This window comes from Lepidothrix coronata, unplaced genomic scaffold (genome assembly GCF_001604755.1).
Source record: "Lepidothrix coronata isolate B3197 unplaced genomic scaffold, Lepidothrix_coronata-1.0 Scaffold97, whole genome shotgun sequence".
Classification (NCBI taxonomy): domain Eukaryota; kingdom Metazoa; phylum Chordata; class Aves; order Passeriformes; family Pipridae; genus Lepidothrix; species Lepidothrix coronata.
Window position 1 is genome coordinate 2,575,153 of NW_016690277.1, and position 21,285 is coordinate 2,596,437.

At 37.1% G+C, this 21,285-nt stretch overlaps 1 protein-coding gene across 5 annotated transcripts in view; it reads left to right on the forward strand.

Annotated features, from left to right (window-relative positions):
- Positions 1-21,285, forward strand: part of RASA2 (RAS p21 protein activator 2) — a 51,263-nt gene that overhangs the window by 14,551 nt on the left and 15,427 nt on the right. For 4 of the 5 annotated variants that reach the window (XM_017822329.1, XM_017822326.1, XM_017822327.1 and 1 more), the window contains exons 5-14: positions 2,857-2,933; positions 10,422-10,505; positions 12,263-12,335; positions 13,406-13,482; positions 14,821-14,919; positions 17,001-17,157; positions 18,339-18,487; positions 19,767-19,881; positions 20,333-20,407; positions 21,131-21,254. In XM_017822329.1, the coding sequence (XP_017677818.1) occupies positions 2,857-2,933; positions 10,422-10,505; positions 12,263-12,335; positions 13,406-13,482; positions 14,821-14,919; positions 17,001-17,157; positions 18,339-18,487; positions 19,767-19,881; positions 20,333-20,407; positions 21,131-21,254 (1,030 nt within the window). The remainder of the gene's footprint in view (positions 1-2,856; positions 2,934-10,421; positions 10,506-12,262; positions 12,336-13,405; positions 13,483-14,820; positions 14,920-17,000; positions 17,158-18,338; positions 18,488-19,766; positions 19,882-20,332; positions 20,408-21,130; positions 21,255-21,285) is intronic. The other variant, XM_017822331.1, reaches the window with a different exon arrangement.

The window sequence follows — 21,285 nt, forward strand, 5'->3', positions numbered from 1 at the left end:
TTTGGTATCATTAGCAGCCTGTGTAGCAGGTACGTTAGTGGTGGAGGTACATATGAGTGTTGTGGTACACAGCTTGTAGATGTAGTTCATCAGTTCTTATAGCCTGTTCTACTTTGGTAGGACAAATTAAAGTGTCACAGCAAAGACCTTTGAGTTTTTTATTACCTTTGATAGTTTCTAGAAAGGCTTAGAAGTATGTTAAATGTTTTGTCATCTGTGGAATTACCAAGAATTAAACTTGCTGATCTCTACAAAATGAAACTGAATTGGGGCAGTGGAAAAATAAACAGACCAGCCATTTTCCAAAACCGCCTTACTTGCAATAAATTTAGGACTTCTCTAGAGTCACAATTCAGTCCTACTGCAGGAGCTGTAGACCAGTTGTTTTCTATTCTGGATCACAGCCAATCTGAAGTGGAGGTGATTAAAAGTTCAGCAGAGTAAAAGCACTGTATGCTTGAGTTAGTATCAGTTTGTAATGAAAGGAGGATTATAGGTGTTTCCTTTCAAGTGTGTATGGAAGGAGAGTGGCCTCTCCCCAGCCATTGAAAGTATGTAAAAATTACTTAGATTTTAGAAAGCATCTGCTCTGCTCCCTTTTTTATTTATAAAATCTTAATTTATCTGTTTTGAAATGGGGTCATATGGTTAAACATGCCCTTGATCTTTGTAATTCAAGAAACATTTATAGAGATTTGATCTATACTTGCAAAATACATTGATAAGATCAAAGTCTTTCACGCACTTCTAAGGTTTTTCAAGATAACTTTAACATTCACTGTTCTCTTTCTTAAAATTGATAGGATTTATAATTACTGAAGTAATGAACTCTGTCTTCCTCTGATCAGTGTTTGAAAATCGATTGTGAGTCCATTTGTAAAGTTAAAATGCTACCTACCTGCCTCTGAACAACCTGAGATTTACAGATGAAAAGTGCATTCCCATGAAGTGCACTGTTTGTTTATTTATTGTATAAGGGTGGCTGATTTCTCTGTTTTAAACTAAACCCCATCTGTGCAACCACCTTTCAAATCCGGTTGCGTGTTATGTCAGAAGTTCTGATATAGATCTGCAGATCAGCCACTTTAGGAAACCATCACGCTGCTCTCAACAAACAAAACAGAAATGTACCCAAAACTCTCTGTGCTTGTTGGGGAAATACTTACTTAGAGCCACGTTAAAGTGATCATCATGGTAGTGGGTTTTGAACAAACTACATCCACAGATAGTTTTCAGGAGCAGTAAGGTGCTGTTTTAGTGCTACTGTTCAGTGTAGAACACAATTTGTGGGTTTTGTTTTTTAAAGCAAAAGAAAGATGTTTAGGACATTCACAGGATCTGTTTTCTAAAACTAATTAAGTCAGCTATTACAGTAAGTACTACTAATGTTTTTTCATTTATCATTCAAAAACTTTGCCTTGTAAGGCTGTTGGCATGCATCACTATCCTGTAAATCTATTTTTGTAATGGAGTTTCTCTGCTTGACAAATACTTTCTTAACGTACCTGTGTTCTAATCCATGTAGTAACAGTTTGCAAAACACTTGGCAGGCATCCCAAAACAGTTACGTTTAAAACTGCCTTGTAAAAGAAGCTTCACTTCTCCTCCCATGTGACGTACAGAGAGGGAAACGCAGCCTTTGCCCCAGGGGATTTACAATAACAACATTTCAGTTCTATGTCAAAACATAACTGCTGTAGAAATGTGTGCAAGGTCAGCTCGGGGTTTTAATTCCATTTTAGTGTTGTACAGCAAAGCTGCAGTTCAGATTATGACTTGCTTCCTTTGCCACGCTTGAAAATCACCTTCCGGATCCCTTCCCTGAGAATTTTGATTGTGGACAGACCAGTATCATCTGATGCTCCATGTAGCAAATAGACAAATTCTAAGAATACTAAGGAGAACACTGTTAGAGGAAAGATGGTGTCAGTGTCTGATTGTCTTAGATGTGAAAGCCAGCACAAACAGCCAGGCACTGAAAGGAGTAGCAGGTGTTGTTCAGGCAGTAGCTGTTTGGAGTAAGGTTAAGATACCAAATTTTGGTCATCCCAAGGAAGTGGCAGATCATGGTTTGAAGTTTTTGGAGCCTTGTATTGACATGGTACAGTAGGTTGGCCCTTGCTGAGTTCTGAAGTTAATCCATGGTGTGCCATCATTTATGGATCATTTTTCTTAATATATCCTACCATCTCAGAGAAAGAAAATGAGGAAGCTGGGTTTAGCACCTATTGCCATCTTTACCTCTCTTTGGCTGTGTTTGCTGTTTCATGAGTATATCAGCAGCCTTCATGAGATAGTTGAAAGCTGCAATGGGGTGCACAATAGATTTCTAGATGATCTTCAGTCTGGTGTGATGGACAGGATTTCACAGCTGGATGTTAAATGCTGCTGGTTATGGCTTCTGCACACTATTCTACTTTTCTAGATATACCCAACCACCTTCAGAGTCCAAGGTCATTTTAGAACTTTCTCCTGAAATGTCCATAAATCCATTGTCTGTGCAAGGATTGTTCATTCCATGATTAGGACAAAATAGCTGAGAGAGACACTTGCTCTTGATACTTCCTTATGCTGAAGAAATACTTGTGTATGTTAAATTTGTGGAGGGTTGACCAATTCTTGTTCTGTCTGCAGTTGGAGATAATGTTTCTCTGTATCATTATCTCAAAAGTTCAAGTGCATCCATCGTACCCTACTTGCAGGATATGTGCTTTAGATGAGGTATTTTTTTAAAGTGGTTACGTTGTAAATACATTAAATAACTTCTATCTGTAAACTGTATTACTGTTCTAATTCCTACTTTTAAAAGAAGGGCATTTAAAACTATTTGTGTTTCTCTCTTGGTTTTTTTTTCAGGGAAAAGTTCACCTTGAATTAAAACTGAATGAACTGATAACAGATAATGGATCTGTGTGCCAGCAACTAGTAGTACAGTAAGAAAATACATCAATTCTTTAATATTTGTTTGTTTGTTAGAACATTATGTGATTTTTCTCTCTTGATACTGGATGTCTGCACAACCTGTACCAATAGCATTTTTATATGACTTTCCCTGGAGCCTGCCTTATGAGGGAATGGGTATATGCTTAGGGAACTCCTGCAGAAGCTTTTCACAGCTGCTCATCTCTGTTGCTGCCAAAGCACTCGCTTTTATTAGGACTGTTAGGATTAGTGTCTTGTAATTCCAACTGAATTGGGTCTGGTGAGAAAGCTGGAAATGTCCAGTGTAGCTGACAGCCAGAACTTGTAGTACTGCTGTTACTGACAGAACTGAGCTGCTGGTGGTGGCGTTGGGAACAGAAATTACTTTTTCAGTAGTAATATTTTGGGTTGATATGTGAAAATCCACTCCTAGTTTTGCTTCAGAATTAGTTTCTCATGGTTAACCATGATAAGGAATGTTAATAGAAAAAAAAAGTATAGGAGTTGTGGTTCTGGAGCAGCCACGTTTCAGGAAAACTTCTTAGCAACAATGTCACGAGCTTTCATTGCTAAACTTAATTTTGACTCCAAAGTGTAAAGATGTTAAAGTGTGTCAAAGAGCATCATAAAAACAATTAATTTTTGATTTATGTTATTTCAAAAAGACAAATTTTGCTGGTATTAAAGCAAAAGCGCAGAACGAGAAATACTGGAAAATAGTAACTCCTGTATTGTTATTTTTAGAGCTGTGTTTGATAATGATCCAAACTGATGGCTTTAGAGTCTGAATATACAGGTTACAGTCATTAGTCACAGAAGGCCAAAATTCCACATGCACTGGACATTCTGTTTCTTTTTATTACTATTAACACATTTAAATACAGAAATTGGTACAAAGCAAATATAGCTGTACAAAAATGTTTTGACACTCATAAAAATTTATCTGATAAGGGCATACTAGAGGATACTGGTCTCTAAAAACTAATACTGTCCGTTATTTCTGGAAGTCTGACGGCCCTCTGTGTTACATCTCTCTGAGAGATTGACTGCTTTCACTGAAGAGACCAGTGCAAACCAGTACCTTGTGGAGATCAGGGAGATGGACAGTGTTCTCTTGTGTCTCAGCATGAGGTTCAGGAACAAGCCAGCCTTACTGCAGTTCAGAAAAAAGGCTTTTCTGCACTTGTCTCCAGACAGGTTGTGGGATAGGCCATGTGAAGAAAAGGATACAGACAGGGGAGTTATAAAGACTAAGGGGAAACTAAAAACTCAAAAAGTAGTAAGATTCTTTAATTTTGCTTTCCTGCATTGTTCATTAGCTTAGATTTATTTGAGTGAGAGGTTTTTTTAAAATCTTCTTTGAGCATTTAGATGAAAGCGTGGGTTGTATTGCGAAACTGCGAGGGGAGGAAATGGTGTGTGGTCTTCTGTTTGTAGTGACTTGTTCAGTCATGTTCAGATCAGACTCAGTGAGCAGGGGGAGACCACTACACGGTCAATTTTGGTAATGTAATTTGCATTATGAAGTGAAGATTATGTTCTTTCTGTTTTAGTCAGCTATCTAAACCAAGAGGAGTAGTTTAGTTGGAGCAGGACCCCCCAGAGTAGTCTCTGCTGTTCGCTAACTTGCTTGGTATGGAAAGGGAATCTGGTTCTGTGGTAGAACTAAGCCAGTGAAACTGGTAATGCTTTAGCGGCTCTTGCAGGCTGATAATTCAGATAAAATGGAAACTTGTTGTACATCAAGGAATCTTTATAACTTAAAGATAATTGTGAATGTGTCTACTTTTATAGTGGGTAACAGCTTGGTTCATTGGGAGTTGTGCTGCTCTTATTTTTTTCCCACTTGCAGCACAAAGCAGAATTAGGACAGCTTTTTCCCCGTGGACTATTCACCACCAAAAGTTGGCTGGAGATTTATGACTTTCTCAACTGAACTTTCTGATAGATGTCCTTTTTTAAATTTATTTTTTTTATATGTTCATGCATTTTTACGTTTCAGGTATTTTTAATTCTTGTAAAAACACGCTTGGGGTTTTCGTGCCATGAAGAAAAGTTACTTTAGAAAGTTACTGTTGCAAATTTCGGTAGGAAGTGGTTTACTCACCGTGCCCTCTCTTAGGATGTCTTTATGACGGAGATAATTGATCAAAAGGAAACCAGGGTTCTCTTTTGATTGCTGTACTCACTCACTCACTGACATGTGGGAGAGGATTGTGCGTTAAACACTGCACTGTTACATCAGTGCTTTTGTCTTCATCTGAGGTTGTGAAATGCATTAGAGTTCCTTAAACTAAAAATGCTTATTAGTATTTTACCACACATGCTGATAGCCTTGAAATGGTTGGATGCATTAGTAATACACTGTACATAAATATATTTTGGATGTACATGTGAGAATATGAGAAATAAATCTCTCACTGAATATAGTATTATAGAAATGGATGTGAGGGCATTTTTGAGACCATTCGATCTCAAAGCATGAGGAACTTACAGAAAACACATGTGGGATTATTAAATAAAAAAATTTAAACTCTTTAAAAATCTGTTTATTTTGTAAATTTCCCATAATAATTAGTAAGTGATGCACTTATTGCTATCTTTCACTAGTTACCAGGCCCTGACAAGACACTGGATTAGTAACTCCTATAACAAAGCTGAAAGATAGGAAGTAGCAGAGCTGGGATAGAGTAAAAGAAAGACAAGGAGTGGGCACATATGTATATTTCTGTCCTTGACTTTTCTTTATCTGTCCTAAACTGCAAAAGTATTGGCTAAAGAAAGAAAAAAAAATTGTGGGTGTCTTACTTCATATCCAAATTAGTAGTGTCTCAGTGTAGTGAGAATGGGAAACTTTTGAACCTTCACCAGTTAATTTCTTTGTAGGATAAGAGAATTCTAGATACTTGTGCTGGCTTCTGTGCATAGGTAAGTTGCTAATGGATTTCCACCGTGTGTTCCCTGAGAGTCCAGAAGTTCAGGTGAAAAATTATAGCTTCAGCTTTCATAACGGGGGATTAAAGATCATGTTCAGCACACACACAACAGCAAGTAATTCAAGGGCTGTGATTCTGAGCATTACCTGGAGTCCTGTCACCTTTTTGTTTGTGGCAGAACCGAAGCTGACTAGGGGATGGATTCCTGTTGTTTTGAATCTGTAAACACAGTTTAAAGAGGTAGAAGCCTTTTTTGCTGGTCTTCTAGACGGGTTTTATGATGAGGATTGATTTGAAAACTTAATTCCAGTCACTTTTTTGACATGCAAGCATAGTTAATCTTCCTTTGGTTGAAGGACTCACTTAGATGGGCTAAACCCTGATTCTACACATAATTTTTGTATTAATTGCAAACTTGCTGTTAAGTTCCATACAGATAAAGATCAGAGACTGTGAATTAAAATCTTGTTTTTCCTTTTCTAATGTGTGAATGAGGAGGGGGAAAAGATAGTGCAGTAGATTACCTGCTGACTCAGTGTGGGCTCTTTTTTTCAAAACCACAATGGCATGTATAGTAACACATTTCAGAAATATACGTTTGCAGGTATTTGTTCTGGGAGTCTGTAAAAACAAGTTTGCGTGACCATTGTTTGCACATTTGCTGCTGCTGAAATAGATGATACTCAAACAGTTTCTTGCCAAATTAGGCAGTTGGATGGTAGTACTTGCCTTCTCTGTGTTTAGCAGCACTTCAGCTCTGAGAGAAGGTTTCCTGTGTTTACAGTGTGAATATTTGATAGCCCAGAAATGGTTTATTACAACTAGATTTTCACTTCTTTGCACGCACTTTTCTAAATCAGTTATACACTATGCTATCTTAAATTGACCTGTCAGTTTGTTACAGTTTATGCTTCATCTGCTCGTATGAAGTTGTTCTAGGGAACCTAACAATTTTTTTTGAAGCGTACATATCCTAATGGTTGCAGTTAGTGAGTTTTTGCCCTTGGAGAACTTCAGTTGATTTGAATGATGGAGTTAAGAGTCCCTCAATCATTGAGGAAGTTTACTATGGGCTGTGTCTTTTTAAGGACTTATTTTCATCTTATGAGCTGAATGTATGCCAGTTGTATCTGAAAGGCTCTCATTTCCTGTATGAAACTCCTCTTGCACAACAAACTACTGAGACGTAAGGCAAGAATTAATGGAAATTGAAGCATATCTTACACTGTACTGGAACTGATCCGTAGTTTGAGAAAAGAACAAAAGTCCTTCTGTTAGCTGTTTCCTAGACTTTACATAAAGTTACAGTACTTTGAAATATAAAATAGAATGCTTCTAAGTTCCTGTCTACTTCTTCAAACTCTATGCATTTATGCCTTTTGAATGAAAATTGCTTGTACCAGCCTAGGTAGATGAAATGATTTTTCAAAGCTGAAATATTTACCATGTGTTAAAAATGTTTTTATTATGGTTGTCAGAATGGGATTATATATTTACTGTTACTTGTTTTTTTGGTTGGTCGAAGTGTTTGACATTTTGTTGTTGCCTTTGATGGGATTTCTTGATGGTTGTTTTCCTGTTTAAGGAGGCATCAGTTCTAAGCACTGATTCTGTGAGGAAAGGCAGAATTCTGGTGGAATTTGCTAGCTGGAAAACTTAGTGAGGTTGCACTTTGCCATACTGTTAAATCTACTCTAATTGAGCCACTTAAAACATCTTCAGAATTTTTAAACATGTTTACTGGAGGCTGTTTGTTTAGCAGATGGAAAGTATCTGTAATGATTCAATCTCGTGTACTCAGTCCCGAGGGAGTAACAATCCGGTTTGGTGGTGCTGAGTTGATTTAATGGCTTCCTGCCCTTATTGGCTACTTGCCTTGTGCTGCCTTTGGAGCTTGTGAGGGCTCCTACATGATCAGGTTAACTCAGTTTGCCAAAGTGACAGCTGGCTCAAAACCTAAACAGCTTTGTGTAAGGTTGGTAAGCAGAAACACCAGGTCAGTTCAGCTCAGTTGACTCAGCTGTGCTCTCAGATACTGCATCTGCAGCAGACTCCAGGCAGGACCTGGAGTGAAGGGATGGGTATGACGGGCTAGCTTGGAGTGAGAGATGGAAGGGGAGGAGGTGAGATAGATCAGGAACAAATTCTTGAGCCTGATAGGTGTGAAAGAGAAACATTTGTGAATATTAGGAGTTGATGGTCAGGGGAGATGTTGGCCCAGGATAGGCTGTCTAGGCTGGGTAGACCACACTTGCTGGCAGCAGAACTGGGACTTGTGCAGGAGGTGAAAAGGGAATGCCAGAGCTGCCCACACAGGGAGACTGACTGGAGCATGAAATCAGTTCAAAGTGACAGATCCTTATGATGAATCCAGAGATTCTGGTTCTGCTGCAAGGCTGTGTTGTTGTCAGTACAATGTTTTTCAACTTGCAAGAAATCACAAACAAGCTTTTCTTCAGTTTGCGTATGTTGTGGTCAAGCTGTAAGAAGACCCGGGGAGAACAGAACAACCTGTAACCAAAAGTCCAACAGACTTACATCTGTTTGCTAGAGAAACCCAGGAGCTTGGTGAACATGAGACAGACTGTAAGGAGAAAAATAGTGTTGTTCTTGTTAAAACAGTTCAGTTCTCTTCAGATAAGTTTGACTGATCCATCTGCTATGAATTCCCTATGAGATTCAAGTTGAGGCTCATTTACAGGCACACTCAGTTGCTCTCACCTCAAAGGAAAAGCCCGAGGAGCTGTGAAACAGTCTGTTCAGTGCTACAGAATGCCCATTAGTCTGAAAGAATCAAGTCCTAGCTGCCTCAGATCAGATCCCCCAAATGACTGAAAAGTCTAGACAGTTTAATTTTGTCGCCACTCTTCTGTGCCTCATGTGTGTTGGAGGAGGAATCAATTAACGCTTATGAAACAATTGGATGTTTCAAGAACCCTTTTAAATGGTGGGTTTGAAATCACTGTAGGGTTCATTGTGATTCAAAAATTATTGAAATGCTGAAGGCCACGTGCTTGATAACTGGAAGAAAAATAACAAATGATTGTGCAGTGGTTCAGCACTAAATGTTCCCTGAACTGGCTAAGACAAAGGGACTTTTGGGGGGAAAATACCATCTGTTTTATAATCGTGCATACTCCAAAGAGGGTGGAGTTTTGAGTCAGCACAGGAGTGTTAGTGTCTGTTGTTTCCCCACTTGAGTTTGAGTTTGCAGCTCCTGTTACTCTTTCAGCACCATTACAGTACAGAAATCATTTACTTAACAGTGTGTGCAGCTACTGTTGCTGCTATGTGACTTTAACTTGATCTGCACAAGTAGATCCCACATTATAGCATTGGAACACGTACTTAATTGTTTATATGAACTTAGAGAAGTTTGTTTTCTCTTTAAGTTACCTAGGTTTTGGATTTTATTCAAACTGGCAAATTATGACAACTGAAACTTACTTTCATTAATTTAGTTAAATTCTTGAAATACGTTTTTTAAAAAATAGATTATTTAAAAGAGAGCAGGAATATAAGATTCAGATCTCCTTTGTTTTTTGTTTAGGAAATTTTGTAATCTGCTGAATGTTTCCAGACTTAATAAATTAGTGCTACAGTGTACATGGTTACATTAGAGCATCATTTTGCTCGAAGTCTGGTTTCTGCTATGAGTTTACCTCTTTTGCTTTGCTTTTGTTGTTCCAGCTGTTTTTAGTTAATGCTCATATGTGGGCAGCATCTGAAGGTTAGGCAGCTTGCTGTCACAGTTCTGTGTTGCTGCTGTGGTGATTCAAAAAGGTTGCAAGTCTTCAGAAAAGGTCCGGAAAAGGTGTTTCTCTCCCCATGAGCATCAGTTACCAACCATCAAGAGTGGTGAACAGTGTGCCTGTGTACCTGTTAAATACCACCTTACCACTTACTGTATGAATTATGGAAGAAAACTCTATTTTTAAAAGGGCCATTTAACTCTGAACATGGGCTATTGTGAAAAGAATTTGAAAATAAACCTTAAGCACTATTTCAAAGGTAGAGCTAGAACTATAAGCTGATAGTTTTGGATGCTTAATTTTAAATAATATTTCAGGGTATGACGTTGCATTTCTCAGCATAACTCAGAATGTAGTTTGTCCAAAACAAAATATTTGAATCCATTTTAATGCCTTCCAGATGTAGTTGCTGCCGTTGGATGAGGCCAGATAGCTTCTCGTGGGCCTTGAGAAATCAAATTTAAGAGTTAATGAAGTCTGCAATTTCTCTTAATATAGCAGTTCATTTTACTTAGGATTTTGTCATGCACGTGTGATACTGGAATGTCTTTTGTCAAAGCAGTTCCAAGACTTTTGGTCTCACAGAACCCCCTAAGTTTGACTATACACTTGAATATTACTTTGAATTACCATCCAGAGAGCTGTAGTTACGATCTACTTCAGGTACATACATCATGTTGGATCAATGTATATATCAGTGTGTAAAAAGGCAGGACTTAAAAAAAGTTTAAAAAGAAAGGGTTGTTTGGGTCTTATTTTTTTAAGCCAAATATATTGCTTCACTGATCTATTGTTTGCCTTTTCCTTGTAGCATAAAGGAGTGCCATGGTTTGCCTCTTATAAACGGACAGAACTGTGACCCTTATGCAACAGTCTCTCTTGTGGGGCCTTCCAGGTAACATTTTAGTGTAGAATTAATAAATCTAAAATGCTGTGATTTTGAATTGCTAAAGAAGGTCATAGGTTTTGAGCAAAATCTTTAAAACAGAGAAATCTTAAAATCCTTTCATGCGTACATCACACCTTCCATCGATACTGTTCTTTCGCATTCCCCACCATAATCTCAAGGCTGGGATGGTGTTTGCTCTGTCTGATTGGCCTGCACTAGTCAAGAACCACTTATCACTCAGTTCTTTCTTAGATTTCTTGATTTCTGCACTGTACTTCCTGTTAATTTTTGTAAAATTCCTGTATGGGATGACACAGTTAATTGCTTACCTTCCTCTCTTCCTTGTTTTTCTTAATGTGTGAGTTTCTTTCTAGCAAATATTTAGCAGCTGGGGGGAAGAAAGAGGACACTACATTCAAAGGCCCCAGAGTTTAAATGTTTCCTTGTTTTGGATCAGTAATCCTGAATAAGTGTTGGGGTTTTTCATTTAAGAAAAATCCCACATCCCACACATTCACTATCTGGAAGTTCCTGCCCTATAAACAAGCTAAGTTTCAGTTGCTTCTTTTCTTGCAACATGAAGCTTAAGTCCCTCTCCCCTCTCCAGTGCTGAGGAGTTGCCATTGTGTGAGCATAACACCAGAATGTCTTACAGGCAACTTGGTTGTTTTAAAGACTGTGGAAGGGTTGCCCCTGAGTAAGCCCTCCATGGGGCTTTTTTTCTTCCTTGGTAATACATGATCACATTTTTTAGGTTTGACTTGGAGTTCTTTTTGATAGGGTCTTTTGGTTTGGTTTGGTTGGTTGGGTTTTTCTTGAGAGGACTGGGGAGATTTGGCCATTATCCTTAGGGGAAGCCTGAGGCTCATTGCCAGAGAAGGCAAATTGACATATATTGTTGTTTGAGTCCTGTGATATGGATGGAAGTGGGAGAATGTTGGTCCCACAAAATATTTGGCCTGTTGGTATGGGAATATATGTGCAAATCTGACAGAAATTCCTGGTTAAGATTTTCCAGTCTCGTGCATGTGTGACTCATGTACCATGACTGGAATATTTATATGGCCAGTGCCTGAAAACAGGTAGTTGATACATTTCTTCTCCCTTATCTGTTTTTCCCCCACATTTTATATTTGTGTTTCTTTTAAAAAGCCTTTTTATACTATCACGGGCCTTTGCTAAATAAAAAACCCCTGTATTCTTTTATAAACCTTGTAAAATTAAAAAAAACAAAACCAACACACAAGGAAGTGGGGAGCAGTTGTTTTGTTTGACCCTGTACTGCTCAGTATCTAACACTGGCAGTGATTGCTTTCAAAGAAAACCTTCAGTCTTGGGTGTAGGCCTTTATCTGTAAAGAAGTAGTGGGTATTTCCCCAACAGAAGAGGGTGGGAAAAACAGAAATTGCAGTTGAACAAGATGAGGAAAAGCTTGTAAACTGCAGGCAGTGGTAAAGAAATTTAAATTTTAAATGCACTAGAAATTGTTGGTATATTTTAATTGATGTGTGTAAGTTTTACTTGTTTGTGAAATTAAATACAAACTCTGAGCTGGATAGATGCATAATTAACTAGATACAGTATTTAAAATTTTAGCTCTTCAAACTATATTGTGAATTAATTATATTTTAAGATTTTCCTCTATTTCTAAAAATAACAAAAAATGTTCTAACTTAAATGAATGGGTCCTTCTTGACAATAGAATGTCTTTATAATTGTGTGTTTAAGTTGTCTATGGTAAAAATTTTACCATATTGGAACAGGAATGACCAAAAGAAGACCAAAGTAAAGAAGAAAACAAGCAATCCGCAGTTTAACGAAACATTTTATTTTGAGGTAACTTTTTGTGTGGTGTTCTGCCTGTCTATCTATTTTATGCAATCCCTCAAATATTTTTAAGCAAGCTGCATGACAGTACCTAACACAGAAAGCCCTCCTCAGTGAAGTGCTTTTACTGGCCTCTCAAATATAAGGGCATGACATACTTAAATTTCTGTCTGCCAGACAATAGCATGGCCCTTCAATTGCTCTGTGAAAAATTACTTCCTCACAAGCACATGTGTGAAGGTAATTTGTTATCTTGAATTACCTGTTGCCATCTGTTGCCATGAGTAGTTCTGAGACAGCTTTAATTTATCCTGTGGAATTCTAGTTAAATATTTTCAAGAAGATTGAGTTAAAAAATCCGAACATCTTATGTCTTTAATAAAGTAATGTAGTGATTATAGCCAAAAAACTTTTATCTTATTTTAAAAAAAGTTAACATTGTCATTATTTAGGAGTTGATTTAATTTTATAGAAGTTATCCTACAATAAATTATGAGTTTAAATTTTCATGTGATTTGTCTTGGTGGTAATAACTGTATTTTCATTTAAGCATGCTATACTGAGAGCTGGAAGGAGTACAACTGTTACATGTGCCTCAAATGTATTATAATTTACTGTATTTTGTATAGAGTATTAACATATGGTGTCTCAGTTACCTGCTCAAGATAGAGTGTCATTTCTTAGGAAGTAAGGTATTAGGATAAAAATGTGATCCAAACCACTCTGATAACTTTATGACTTATGATTTATTGGAATTAAATTGAGAATGCAGTCAGTGTGTTATAACTAGGGCAAGAAGAGTGGACTTCTTATTTGTTGTTTCTTTAAACCTTTCAGAACTAACTTTAATGCTTTCTTGGGGCTTATGCTAAAACCAAAGAAATTTTTGCCCGTGTCATGTCATACTACTTGTGTTTTTACACCTGCTTTCTGGCAAAAGGCAGTTTGGTCAATAGACCTTTCTCCTTTTTAGAAGGAACAGTAATTATTTATCTGTGTTAGAGGCAGGGTCTTCCTTGATTTTTGACATTTATAATACAGCAGTAAAAAGTGTGTTAATAGGAGGAATTTACTTGCAGGTAACCAGGTCCAGCAGTTACACCAAAAAGTCACAGTTTCAGGTGGAAGAAGAAGATATTGAGAAACTAGAAGTCAGGTAAGTTATGTGGATTAGAAAGTGATTTCATAGAATCATTAAAAAATCATAGTATTTTATCATCAAGACAATAAATATGTTTTATCTTAGAGTAGCTCCAGAGAATTACTGATCAGACTTGTAGAAAAATCATTCTGACATAGAAAATCTGTCTTTTTTTTTAAATTATATTTCTTACTGAAAGTGAGTTTTGTTTTGAAGTAAATAGTGGTAGAGTGTATCTAGCAGCCTAAACTTGTTTCCTGTGCCTGTGAGTCATGAGGTTGAGGACCTCCTGTCAATTTATATTAGTTTGGGCAGAATACTGGTGATAGAACTTGTACTGAAGGATATTAGCATATCCTTCACAGACCTGATCCCAGTATGTAGTTTCAAGGAACAGCCTCTTCTTTGACCTTCTTACAATTTCACATAGCTTTTTAGAGGAACATTCGTGTTTCATCTTTTCCTTGCAAATGCAAATACTCAAAGTGTGGTCCCCTTTTCTGCTCCTTTACCCTCAGAGCAGGTCTGTCTGTATTTATTTGATGTAGTCAGAACAGCTGAGAGCCCCATACTCATTTTTATTGTGTTCCTGCACATACATGCACCAAATCTGCTGAATGACAGAAAGTCTTCAAGGCTAGCATGTTTACCTAATGGGTATCAGGAGAATTTAGCAGTTAATTTTAATAGCCATTATAGAACTATCTTGATATGTGCATTTTTAACTATTAGCGTCATTAATTAGAAATGTATCTTTCTTTATAGATATAAATATATTTAGAAAAATTAGTCATGCCCCAACAAATCTAGTTGTCTTTTGTTTTTGTTTTTTTTTTGTTCTTAACAACTGCTGTCTGTCAGAAATGTCAGAGAGGTAAGAAGTAATAGAACAAACCCAAGGTGCATGTCTGGAGTCTGGTTCCTTTTGAGGTTGTAAGCATATGAGCTGCTGCTTGGAAAAACAAGCGCATGTGTTGGTGTGGCATTGCAGTGTGCCAGATTCTAGCAGTTAGACAGAGATGTAAATATATGGCTAAAAAGTTCACTTGAATTACCTCAGAAGAAATGTGCACAGTTTTGGGGGTGGAGGCTTCTCAGAACCCATACATATTGCCAATATCACTTTTATTGACTGATGCAAGGTCTGCAAGTCTAACTTTCACTGTTTGTTTCTTTATCTGTTCTTTATGGGTTAATAAAAGCCACTTGTTTGATTCTTCTTGATTTATTTAGAATGGAGTGAGATTTCTAACATTTGCTGCCTGCATGCGTGTGGATTAGTGCTGTAAGGCAGTTATTGTTAACTTATTTCTCGCTGGGGGGAAAAAAATCAAACAATGTTCTTATTTTCAGGGTTGACCTGTGGAATAATGGGAATCTGGTACAAGACGTCTTTCTAGGAGAAATTAAAGTTCCTGTGAAGGTGTTAAGAAATGATTCCTTTCAAGCATGGTGAGAAATGGTAGTTCAGAAGTGGATTTGCTTGTCTTGCGCGTTTTCCCTTGCAAAGGATATGCTTTATTCTACCTATTCATTAAACTATGTCTTCCTGTTGTAGTCAGGGTAAAACATGTTTTTAGAGATTCCCTGCTCAATAAATTAACCTTGCCAGAGGGTACATTTTGCTCTTCTCCCCCCCATCTGCCCAAGGTCACAGAATAGTTGGTGTGTTTGAGGGGCAGGTGCAGAGGGGGAACACTGAGTGTATCTTTCAGTCTGCTTGTGGGATGTGCATATTTTTCAGCCTAACCAGCAAACCGGGAGTTTCTCAGAATTGCATCACTTATAATTAAATTTCTAAGTTGGACTTCCAGAATGACTGATGAAGAGTTTATTTAGTCTTTAAGTATGGCTTTTTTTCTTCCTTGGGGAGGTTCTGGAAGTACCTTCTGGAACCGACCCAACGTCATTTCGGGGGAGCAGGCACAGAAGCTGGAAGGGTAAGGTATGAAGGGAATTCAGGAAAGGACTTCAGCTTGTAACATAGCAGCAACCTCCTTTCTGACGTTCTTGCAAGCAGGAACCCATCTCTAACCCTAGTGCTCAGCAGCAGGAAATGATGAGTGTAAGAGATTTGAGTGCCTCAAAGTGTGTAGAATATTCTGCTTTTAGTGAACCTTTCACTCCAGAAAAAAGCATGGAGGAAGCCCTTGTGTGCACACATAGAAAATGCATAGGAGGGAAGTGGATAAATAGGAATTAAATGTAACACAGGTCTTGGCTGTGCTCCATGTACCCACCTCAGGCCCCAAGTGTTTTGGATGTGTCAAAGTTAAACTCGGACTCTTAGTGTTTGGCTGTGATCCTAAACATAATAAATGTTTGTGTTGGTAGTTTCTTGTTTTTACACAGTGTGTTGCAGACACAGACTTGTTCTGCCAGTGCTCTGATCAACAGCTGTACGACCATATTAACATAATGACATGCCTCTGTTAACAACCTGCTAAGAGAGAGATTAATCAGCATGGGCTCATTACCAGTGTATTGTGTTTGTGTAGCTTTTTGGATTGACCTGACTCACATCTAGTTCACTTGAAGGATTGGTAAATAGAGTGGTTTGGGTCTGCTAATATGCTTTATAGGAATACCTTACATTGAACATCCCCATATTCAATTATGATCTGCTTATCAAAAACAGTCTGTGATTAAAAATAACTGATTTTTTATACTCTTACTAATTTGCATAATATGTTTTTAAATGTGACTGAAGTACAGCACATAAAGCATTAGCACTACTACTAAATATTGGGAAGATAAGCCTAAGAGTCATGCTGTTAAGTAGAGGTTCTCCTGATAAATCAGTTTTACTTTATATTAGAAAGCCTCCATGGGCACTCCATCTGATTATGAAAAAAAAGAAGTCTGATCTCTGGCTTGTAGAAGCAAAAATATACATGATTGTAAAAGAATATTTGAAGACAGGATTTCAGTTTGTTGGGGTGAATGTTGAAACTGTACTGTGACACTACTTAAAAGCTGTTAAAATTTTTGTAGGGCTGCACCTCCTGTTGGAACATAGTGGAACTACAGCAAAAGCCAGAGAAGAATTGTTTAGTGTGTTTTGTATAAGAGCAGAAAAACACCCACTTTTTTCCTTTATCCCATTTCTCAAGAATGCAGCCTGCTAATATTATGTATTTTTACTGGTTTCACACTAGACCATTTAAATTCTTCACCCTTGCTGTTTCATCTGCAGTGTCCAACACCCTAAATTTAACTTAGATGTGAAATGAGATGTCCAGTGTAATTTCAAACTATTCCTGCTATTCCAGGTAGCCTAAAAAAAGTATACCCTATTTTCCTGTTTGGAAAGATAGGAGAAAATAAATATGTTTCATTATGTGCTAAAGATGTATTAAGTGCTGCTCATTTCTTTCTTTTGTGTCTCAAGGTTGAGGCACTGGCATTTTTTAGCCAGTTTTCAGACTTAGTGTATGTATACTAAAATAATTGTTATACTTTACTTTATTGTAGAATTAGTCAAATGAATTAAATGGAAATCTAATATTTTAGAATTACCCTGTTGCTTACAGGTACTTACTTCAACCCAAAGAAAATGGAAACAAGTCTTCTAAAACTGATGATTTGGGATCACTTAGATTAAATATCTGTTACACTGAAGACTGTGTACTTCCATCTGAATACTACACTTCCCTGAGGAACTTGCTGCTAAAATCTTCAGATGTTCAGGTACTTTTTTGAAAATTTCTTTAAAATGAAAACTTAAAATGAATTGCGTAGTCCCGTGTGAGACAGTATGAATTACTTGTATCTAGATAATTGGTTTTGTTCCTTTGAGGTAATTACTTTTGTCACACCCAGATGAGATGCAGAAGTTCCCAGAAGGAACTTCTGCAAAGTACCAGGATTTTCTTCTTATTTTAGAAGAACTGGCAGAGACAGTGAAATAACCTGTGCTATGTGACTGGAGGAGATAAAATACTTTTGTTAGTTGCTCTTTTCAATGTTGTATTTTTCCACTGGCTGCTATTGGCTTCCTGGATTTAGAGATTTTCAAGGGACATTGATCCATTATTGGCACTGAAGAGGCAGATAATTAAAAAAAATGGTCTGCTTCAGAATTGGTTTCTAATTCTACTTCTGAATTGCTTCTGCCTTCCCTAGCACGTTAATCAGCGTGACTGGATTTCTCCACATGGACACGGTGACAAAGAGGGAACTGTGGTAGATGGTTTGCGTAACATTGGGACAAGAATCAAATTATAGTAACCAGGCTTGATGTTCTTAGGTCTTTTATAGCTTTTCATCACTTCAATGTTTGTGAAATACTGGCAGAGGAGAAGAAAGATAAAGAGGAGGCAGATGTGACTGAAGTTTTTGCTGGCCCGTATTCAAATACTGCTTCTCTGGAATTCAGGAATAGCTGAGTATGTAGGCAGTGGCAGTCAGCAGCTGTCTTTTCTACTTAAATGAAATAATTTAGGTTTTGTATTGAAACTCCCAACTGCACAGTGGCGACAGACACTTTACAAGTGTGGGAACTTTTAATGTCCCCTGATTATAGTTTTAAAAGTCCTATAAAGATACATGACATTATAGTAAAGCAATTGCTTCCTGCCTCTTACTTTTATTTGGGACAAAGCCATACTCTGACCCTTTAGGGAGAATGAGAAGGATGAGTACCTGCTGAATTCCATTCTTAAATGTCAATTATAGAGTAGATAATATCAATTTTCAATTAAGTAACTCTGTAGAACGGAAGCTTTTAATTGCCATGTTATACAGCAAATGTTGAAACTTTCTGTTAAGAAACTATATCCATAGTCATGTTAGATCTGATCTGTTCTTTGTCAAATACACAAAAATATTTAACTGCTTCACTCATGATTTCATGTTCTGCTTTCTCACAGCCCATTTCTGCATCTGCTGCCTACATCCTGAGTGAAGTTTGTCGAGACAAGTACGATGCTGTTCTACCCCTTGTACGACTGTTGCTACACCACCATAAGCTGGTTCCATTTGTTGCTGCAGTGGCAGAACTGGATCTGAAGGACACCCAGTATGTATTTCATGTTTATTGATTTCATGCCTTCTAAAATTTTTCTTCTAAGGGCTTCATGACACAACATGAATAAGTAAGTGTGTTGATTTCTTTCACTATGTAAAACTGACTAAACACATCCGTCTTTTAATGCTACTTTATAAAAACATCCATTAAAATCACTTTGAAGTTGGGAGTCAGACTTAATGGTTATGTGCAATTCGGTAAAATTTTGTTTAAGAGCATATAGTTTTTATTTTAAAATGTCTTAATTTAGCCACTCTTCAAATTTTACTGGTCGTTGGATTGGAACTTACAAACTTAAATGGAACTAATTAAATGGAACATTTTTTATATTGCTAAGAATCTTTCCTGTTTCCTTTAATATGTGACTTCAATGAGGGCTACTGTTTTTCTGCAAAAATTCCTTGTAATTAGGAATGTGTCCCGTGTGCCTTGAAAGTAGCAAGCACAGGAGTTTTCCCAAGTAGTGGTGTATGGGCTGTGAATTTGCAGTTCTGTGGCTAGGGGAGAAATGAAGAAGACCTGAGTAGTAGCCACTGAGGTGCCAGGTCATGGCCAGGTGTGGAAGGGATTCTGTCAGCACAGGACAGTTCATTTCAAGGCTGGCTTACTCTTGATTTAAATAAGGTGAGACAGCTTAACTCTGTAGAAGGAAGTGACTCACAGAAAATAATTTTCTAAACTGCATTTTAGTACACACATTCCATTGTAACTGAACTGTAACAAAGAAAGCTTAAACTAAATCCCTCAGATTAGAAAGATACACTTTGCACAGCTGGCTCACCGTTTTCTTCAACAACTATAATGAGTAAAAAGCAGAACTCTGGATTAAATATGTTTTGGTTTAAGTGTCTGAGTTTATTGGTGTAGTGGAGCAGTGTTGTATCTCTAAGATTTTTTTTTTTTCACCATGACTACTGGAGGAGGAATCGTGTATTAGTGAGGTACAACTTTGATTATTTTGGAGTTTTCTCTGATTGTACTTGCTCACATTCCAAACTGCACTGTGATTTCCATTGTCTAACACATCAGGATTTTTCTTATGGTTTTATTTACATTTCTGGCTTTGGTAATAGCTATAATAACATTCTTGTTTATTCTCTTTCTGTTCCTGCCATTGCAAGCTCAGTATCTAGATTCTGGAATTTCTGACTGAAATACATGAAAAATATTTTTAAAAATATTATGTAATAGCAAGATAAAGTATTAATTGAATTTTGTAGCTGAACTTATTTTTTCCCTGCTCAAGTAAAATCAATTCTTTTCTTTACAGAGAAGCAAACACAATCTTCAGAGGCAACTCATTGGCAACTCGATGTGTAGATGAAATGATGAAAATAGTGGGGAAGCACTACCTGAAGGTTACTTTGAAGCCTGTTATTGATGAGGTAGGTTATCCTACCAAAACTTTTTCAGGGCACTCAGCCCTCAGGGGTATCCTGTGTTTCTGATAGGCATTCTGTTTAGAGCTCTGTCTGTGGTAGGAATCACTCAAGTGAGGGAATTCTGGAGGAAAATTAAATTGAGCAATAAATGGGTTAAGTTTAGGGGGAGGAGCTGCTTTTTGTTATTTATGTTCCAAATGCTTCAAAATAAACAGTCAATGACAGTTGTTCCAGCCTCCAAAACATTGCAGAATTTGCCCACGTGATGCTTTATGTAATTGATCATTAAAAAGACACAAACAAAAGTGAGGATGATCATTACATGCTGCTGTGGATAGTTAGGCCCTATTTAGAGTTTTCTTAAACCTAGGACAGAATTTGGTTTTAAATAGGTGCATTTCTATACTTTCTGTCTGAGAAGCTGAACTCCTGTAGTTTTGTTTGTTTGTTTCAGATCTGTGAGTCTCCTAAGCCCTGTGAGATAGATCCCATCAAATTAAAAGAAGGGGATAATGTAGAAAGTAACATGGTGAGTTTCCTCATTGATTTTTACTAATTTAAATTTTCTCAAAATATGAAATAAAAGCATTTTAAAAGCGGCTCTTTGTGATGGAAAGTGAGTAACTTACAGTAGCAGTATAATTCTCTGATTTCAGAGTAAACATAGAAAAAGCTGTATTTTCTTATCCTTGTATAATTATGAACACAGCAGTGGAAAACTCCAGTGGAAAACAGGATGGGGTGGAGAAACTAAAGATTAGTCTTTCTTACCAATTTTGTGGGTGTTTTGATTCCTGATGTTCTGTGCTCAGTGTCTAGATTATGATGTACCTAATTAGAACTGCTTCAGCATTTTTTATTTAAGTTTTGCTTACTGCTTACCTGTTATTAGAGGATAACATTAAAGGCAATAGTTGCTGCAACAAAGTTAATATTCATTTGGTATACATGGGAAGTGCTCCTTCCTTGTTGTCAGATTACAAAACAGGTATTGATATATAGTTCTATATTGCCAGACAGTGCTTATATACTTTAATGTAAATGAATAGAACTAAATTATCTTTTAACACTAGTAATGCCATATAAATATTATGAGACTTTTTAAATATGCCCTGTACTAAAATTCAGAATTGAATAGTCAGGCAGTGTTTGGAAAAAAAAATAATTGTTATGATTATGTTCAGGGAAAAAAACAAACATAGAAATGTGTATGTTCACAGATTGAAAAAAATGCCTCTTTTCATACTTGCAGGACAATCTACGCTATTACGTGGACAAAGTATTCCGTGAAATAGTGCAGTCAAGTATAAGTTGTCCTACCCTAATGTGTGATGTTTTTTATTCTTTGAGGCATCTGGCTGCCAAAAGATTTCCAAGTAAGTGTTCTCTAAAAACTTCTGAAAGTGG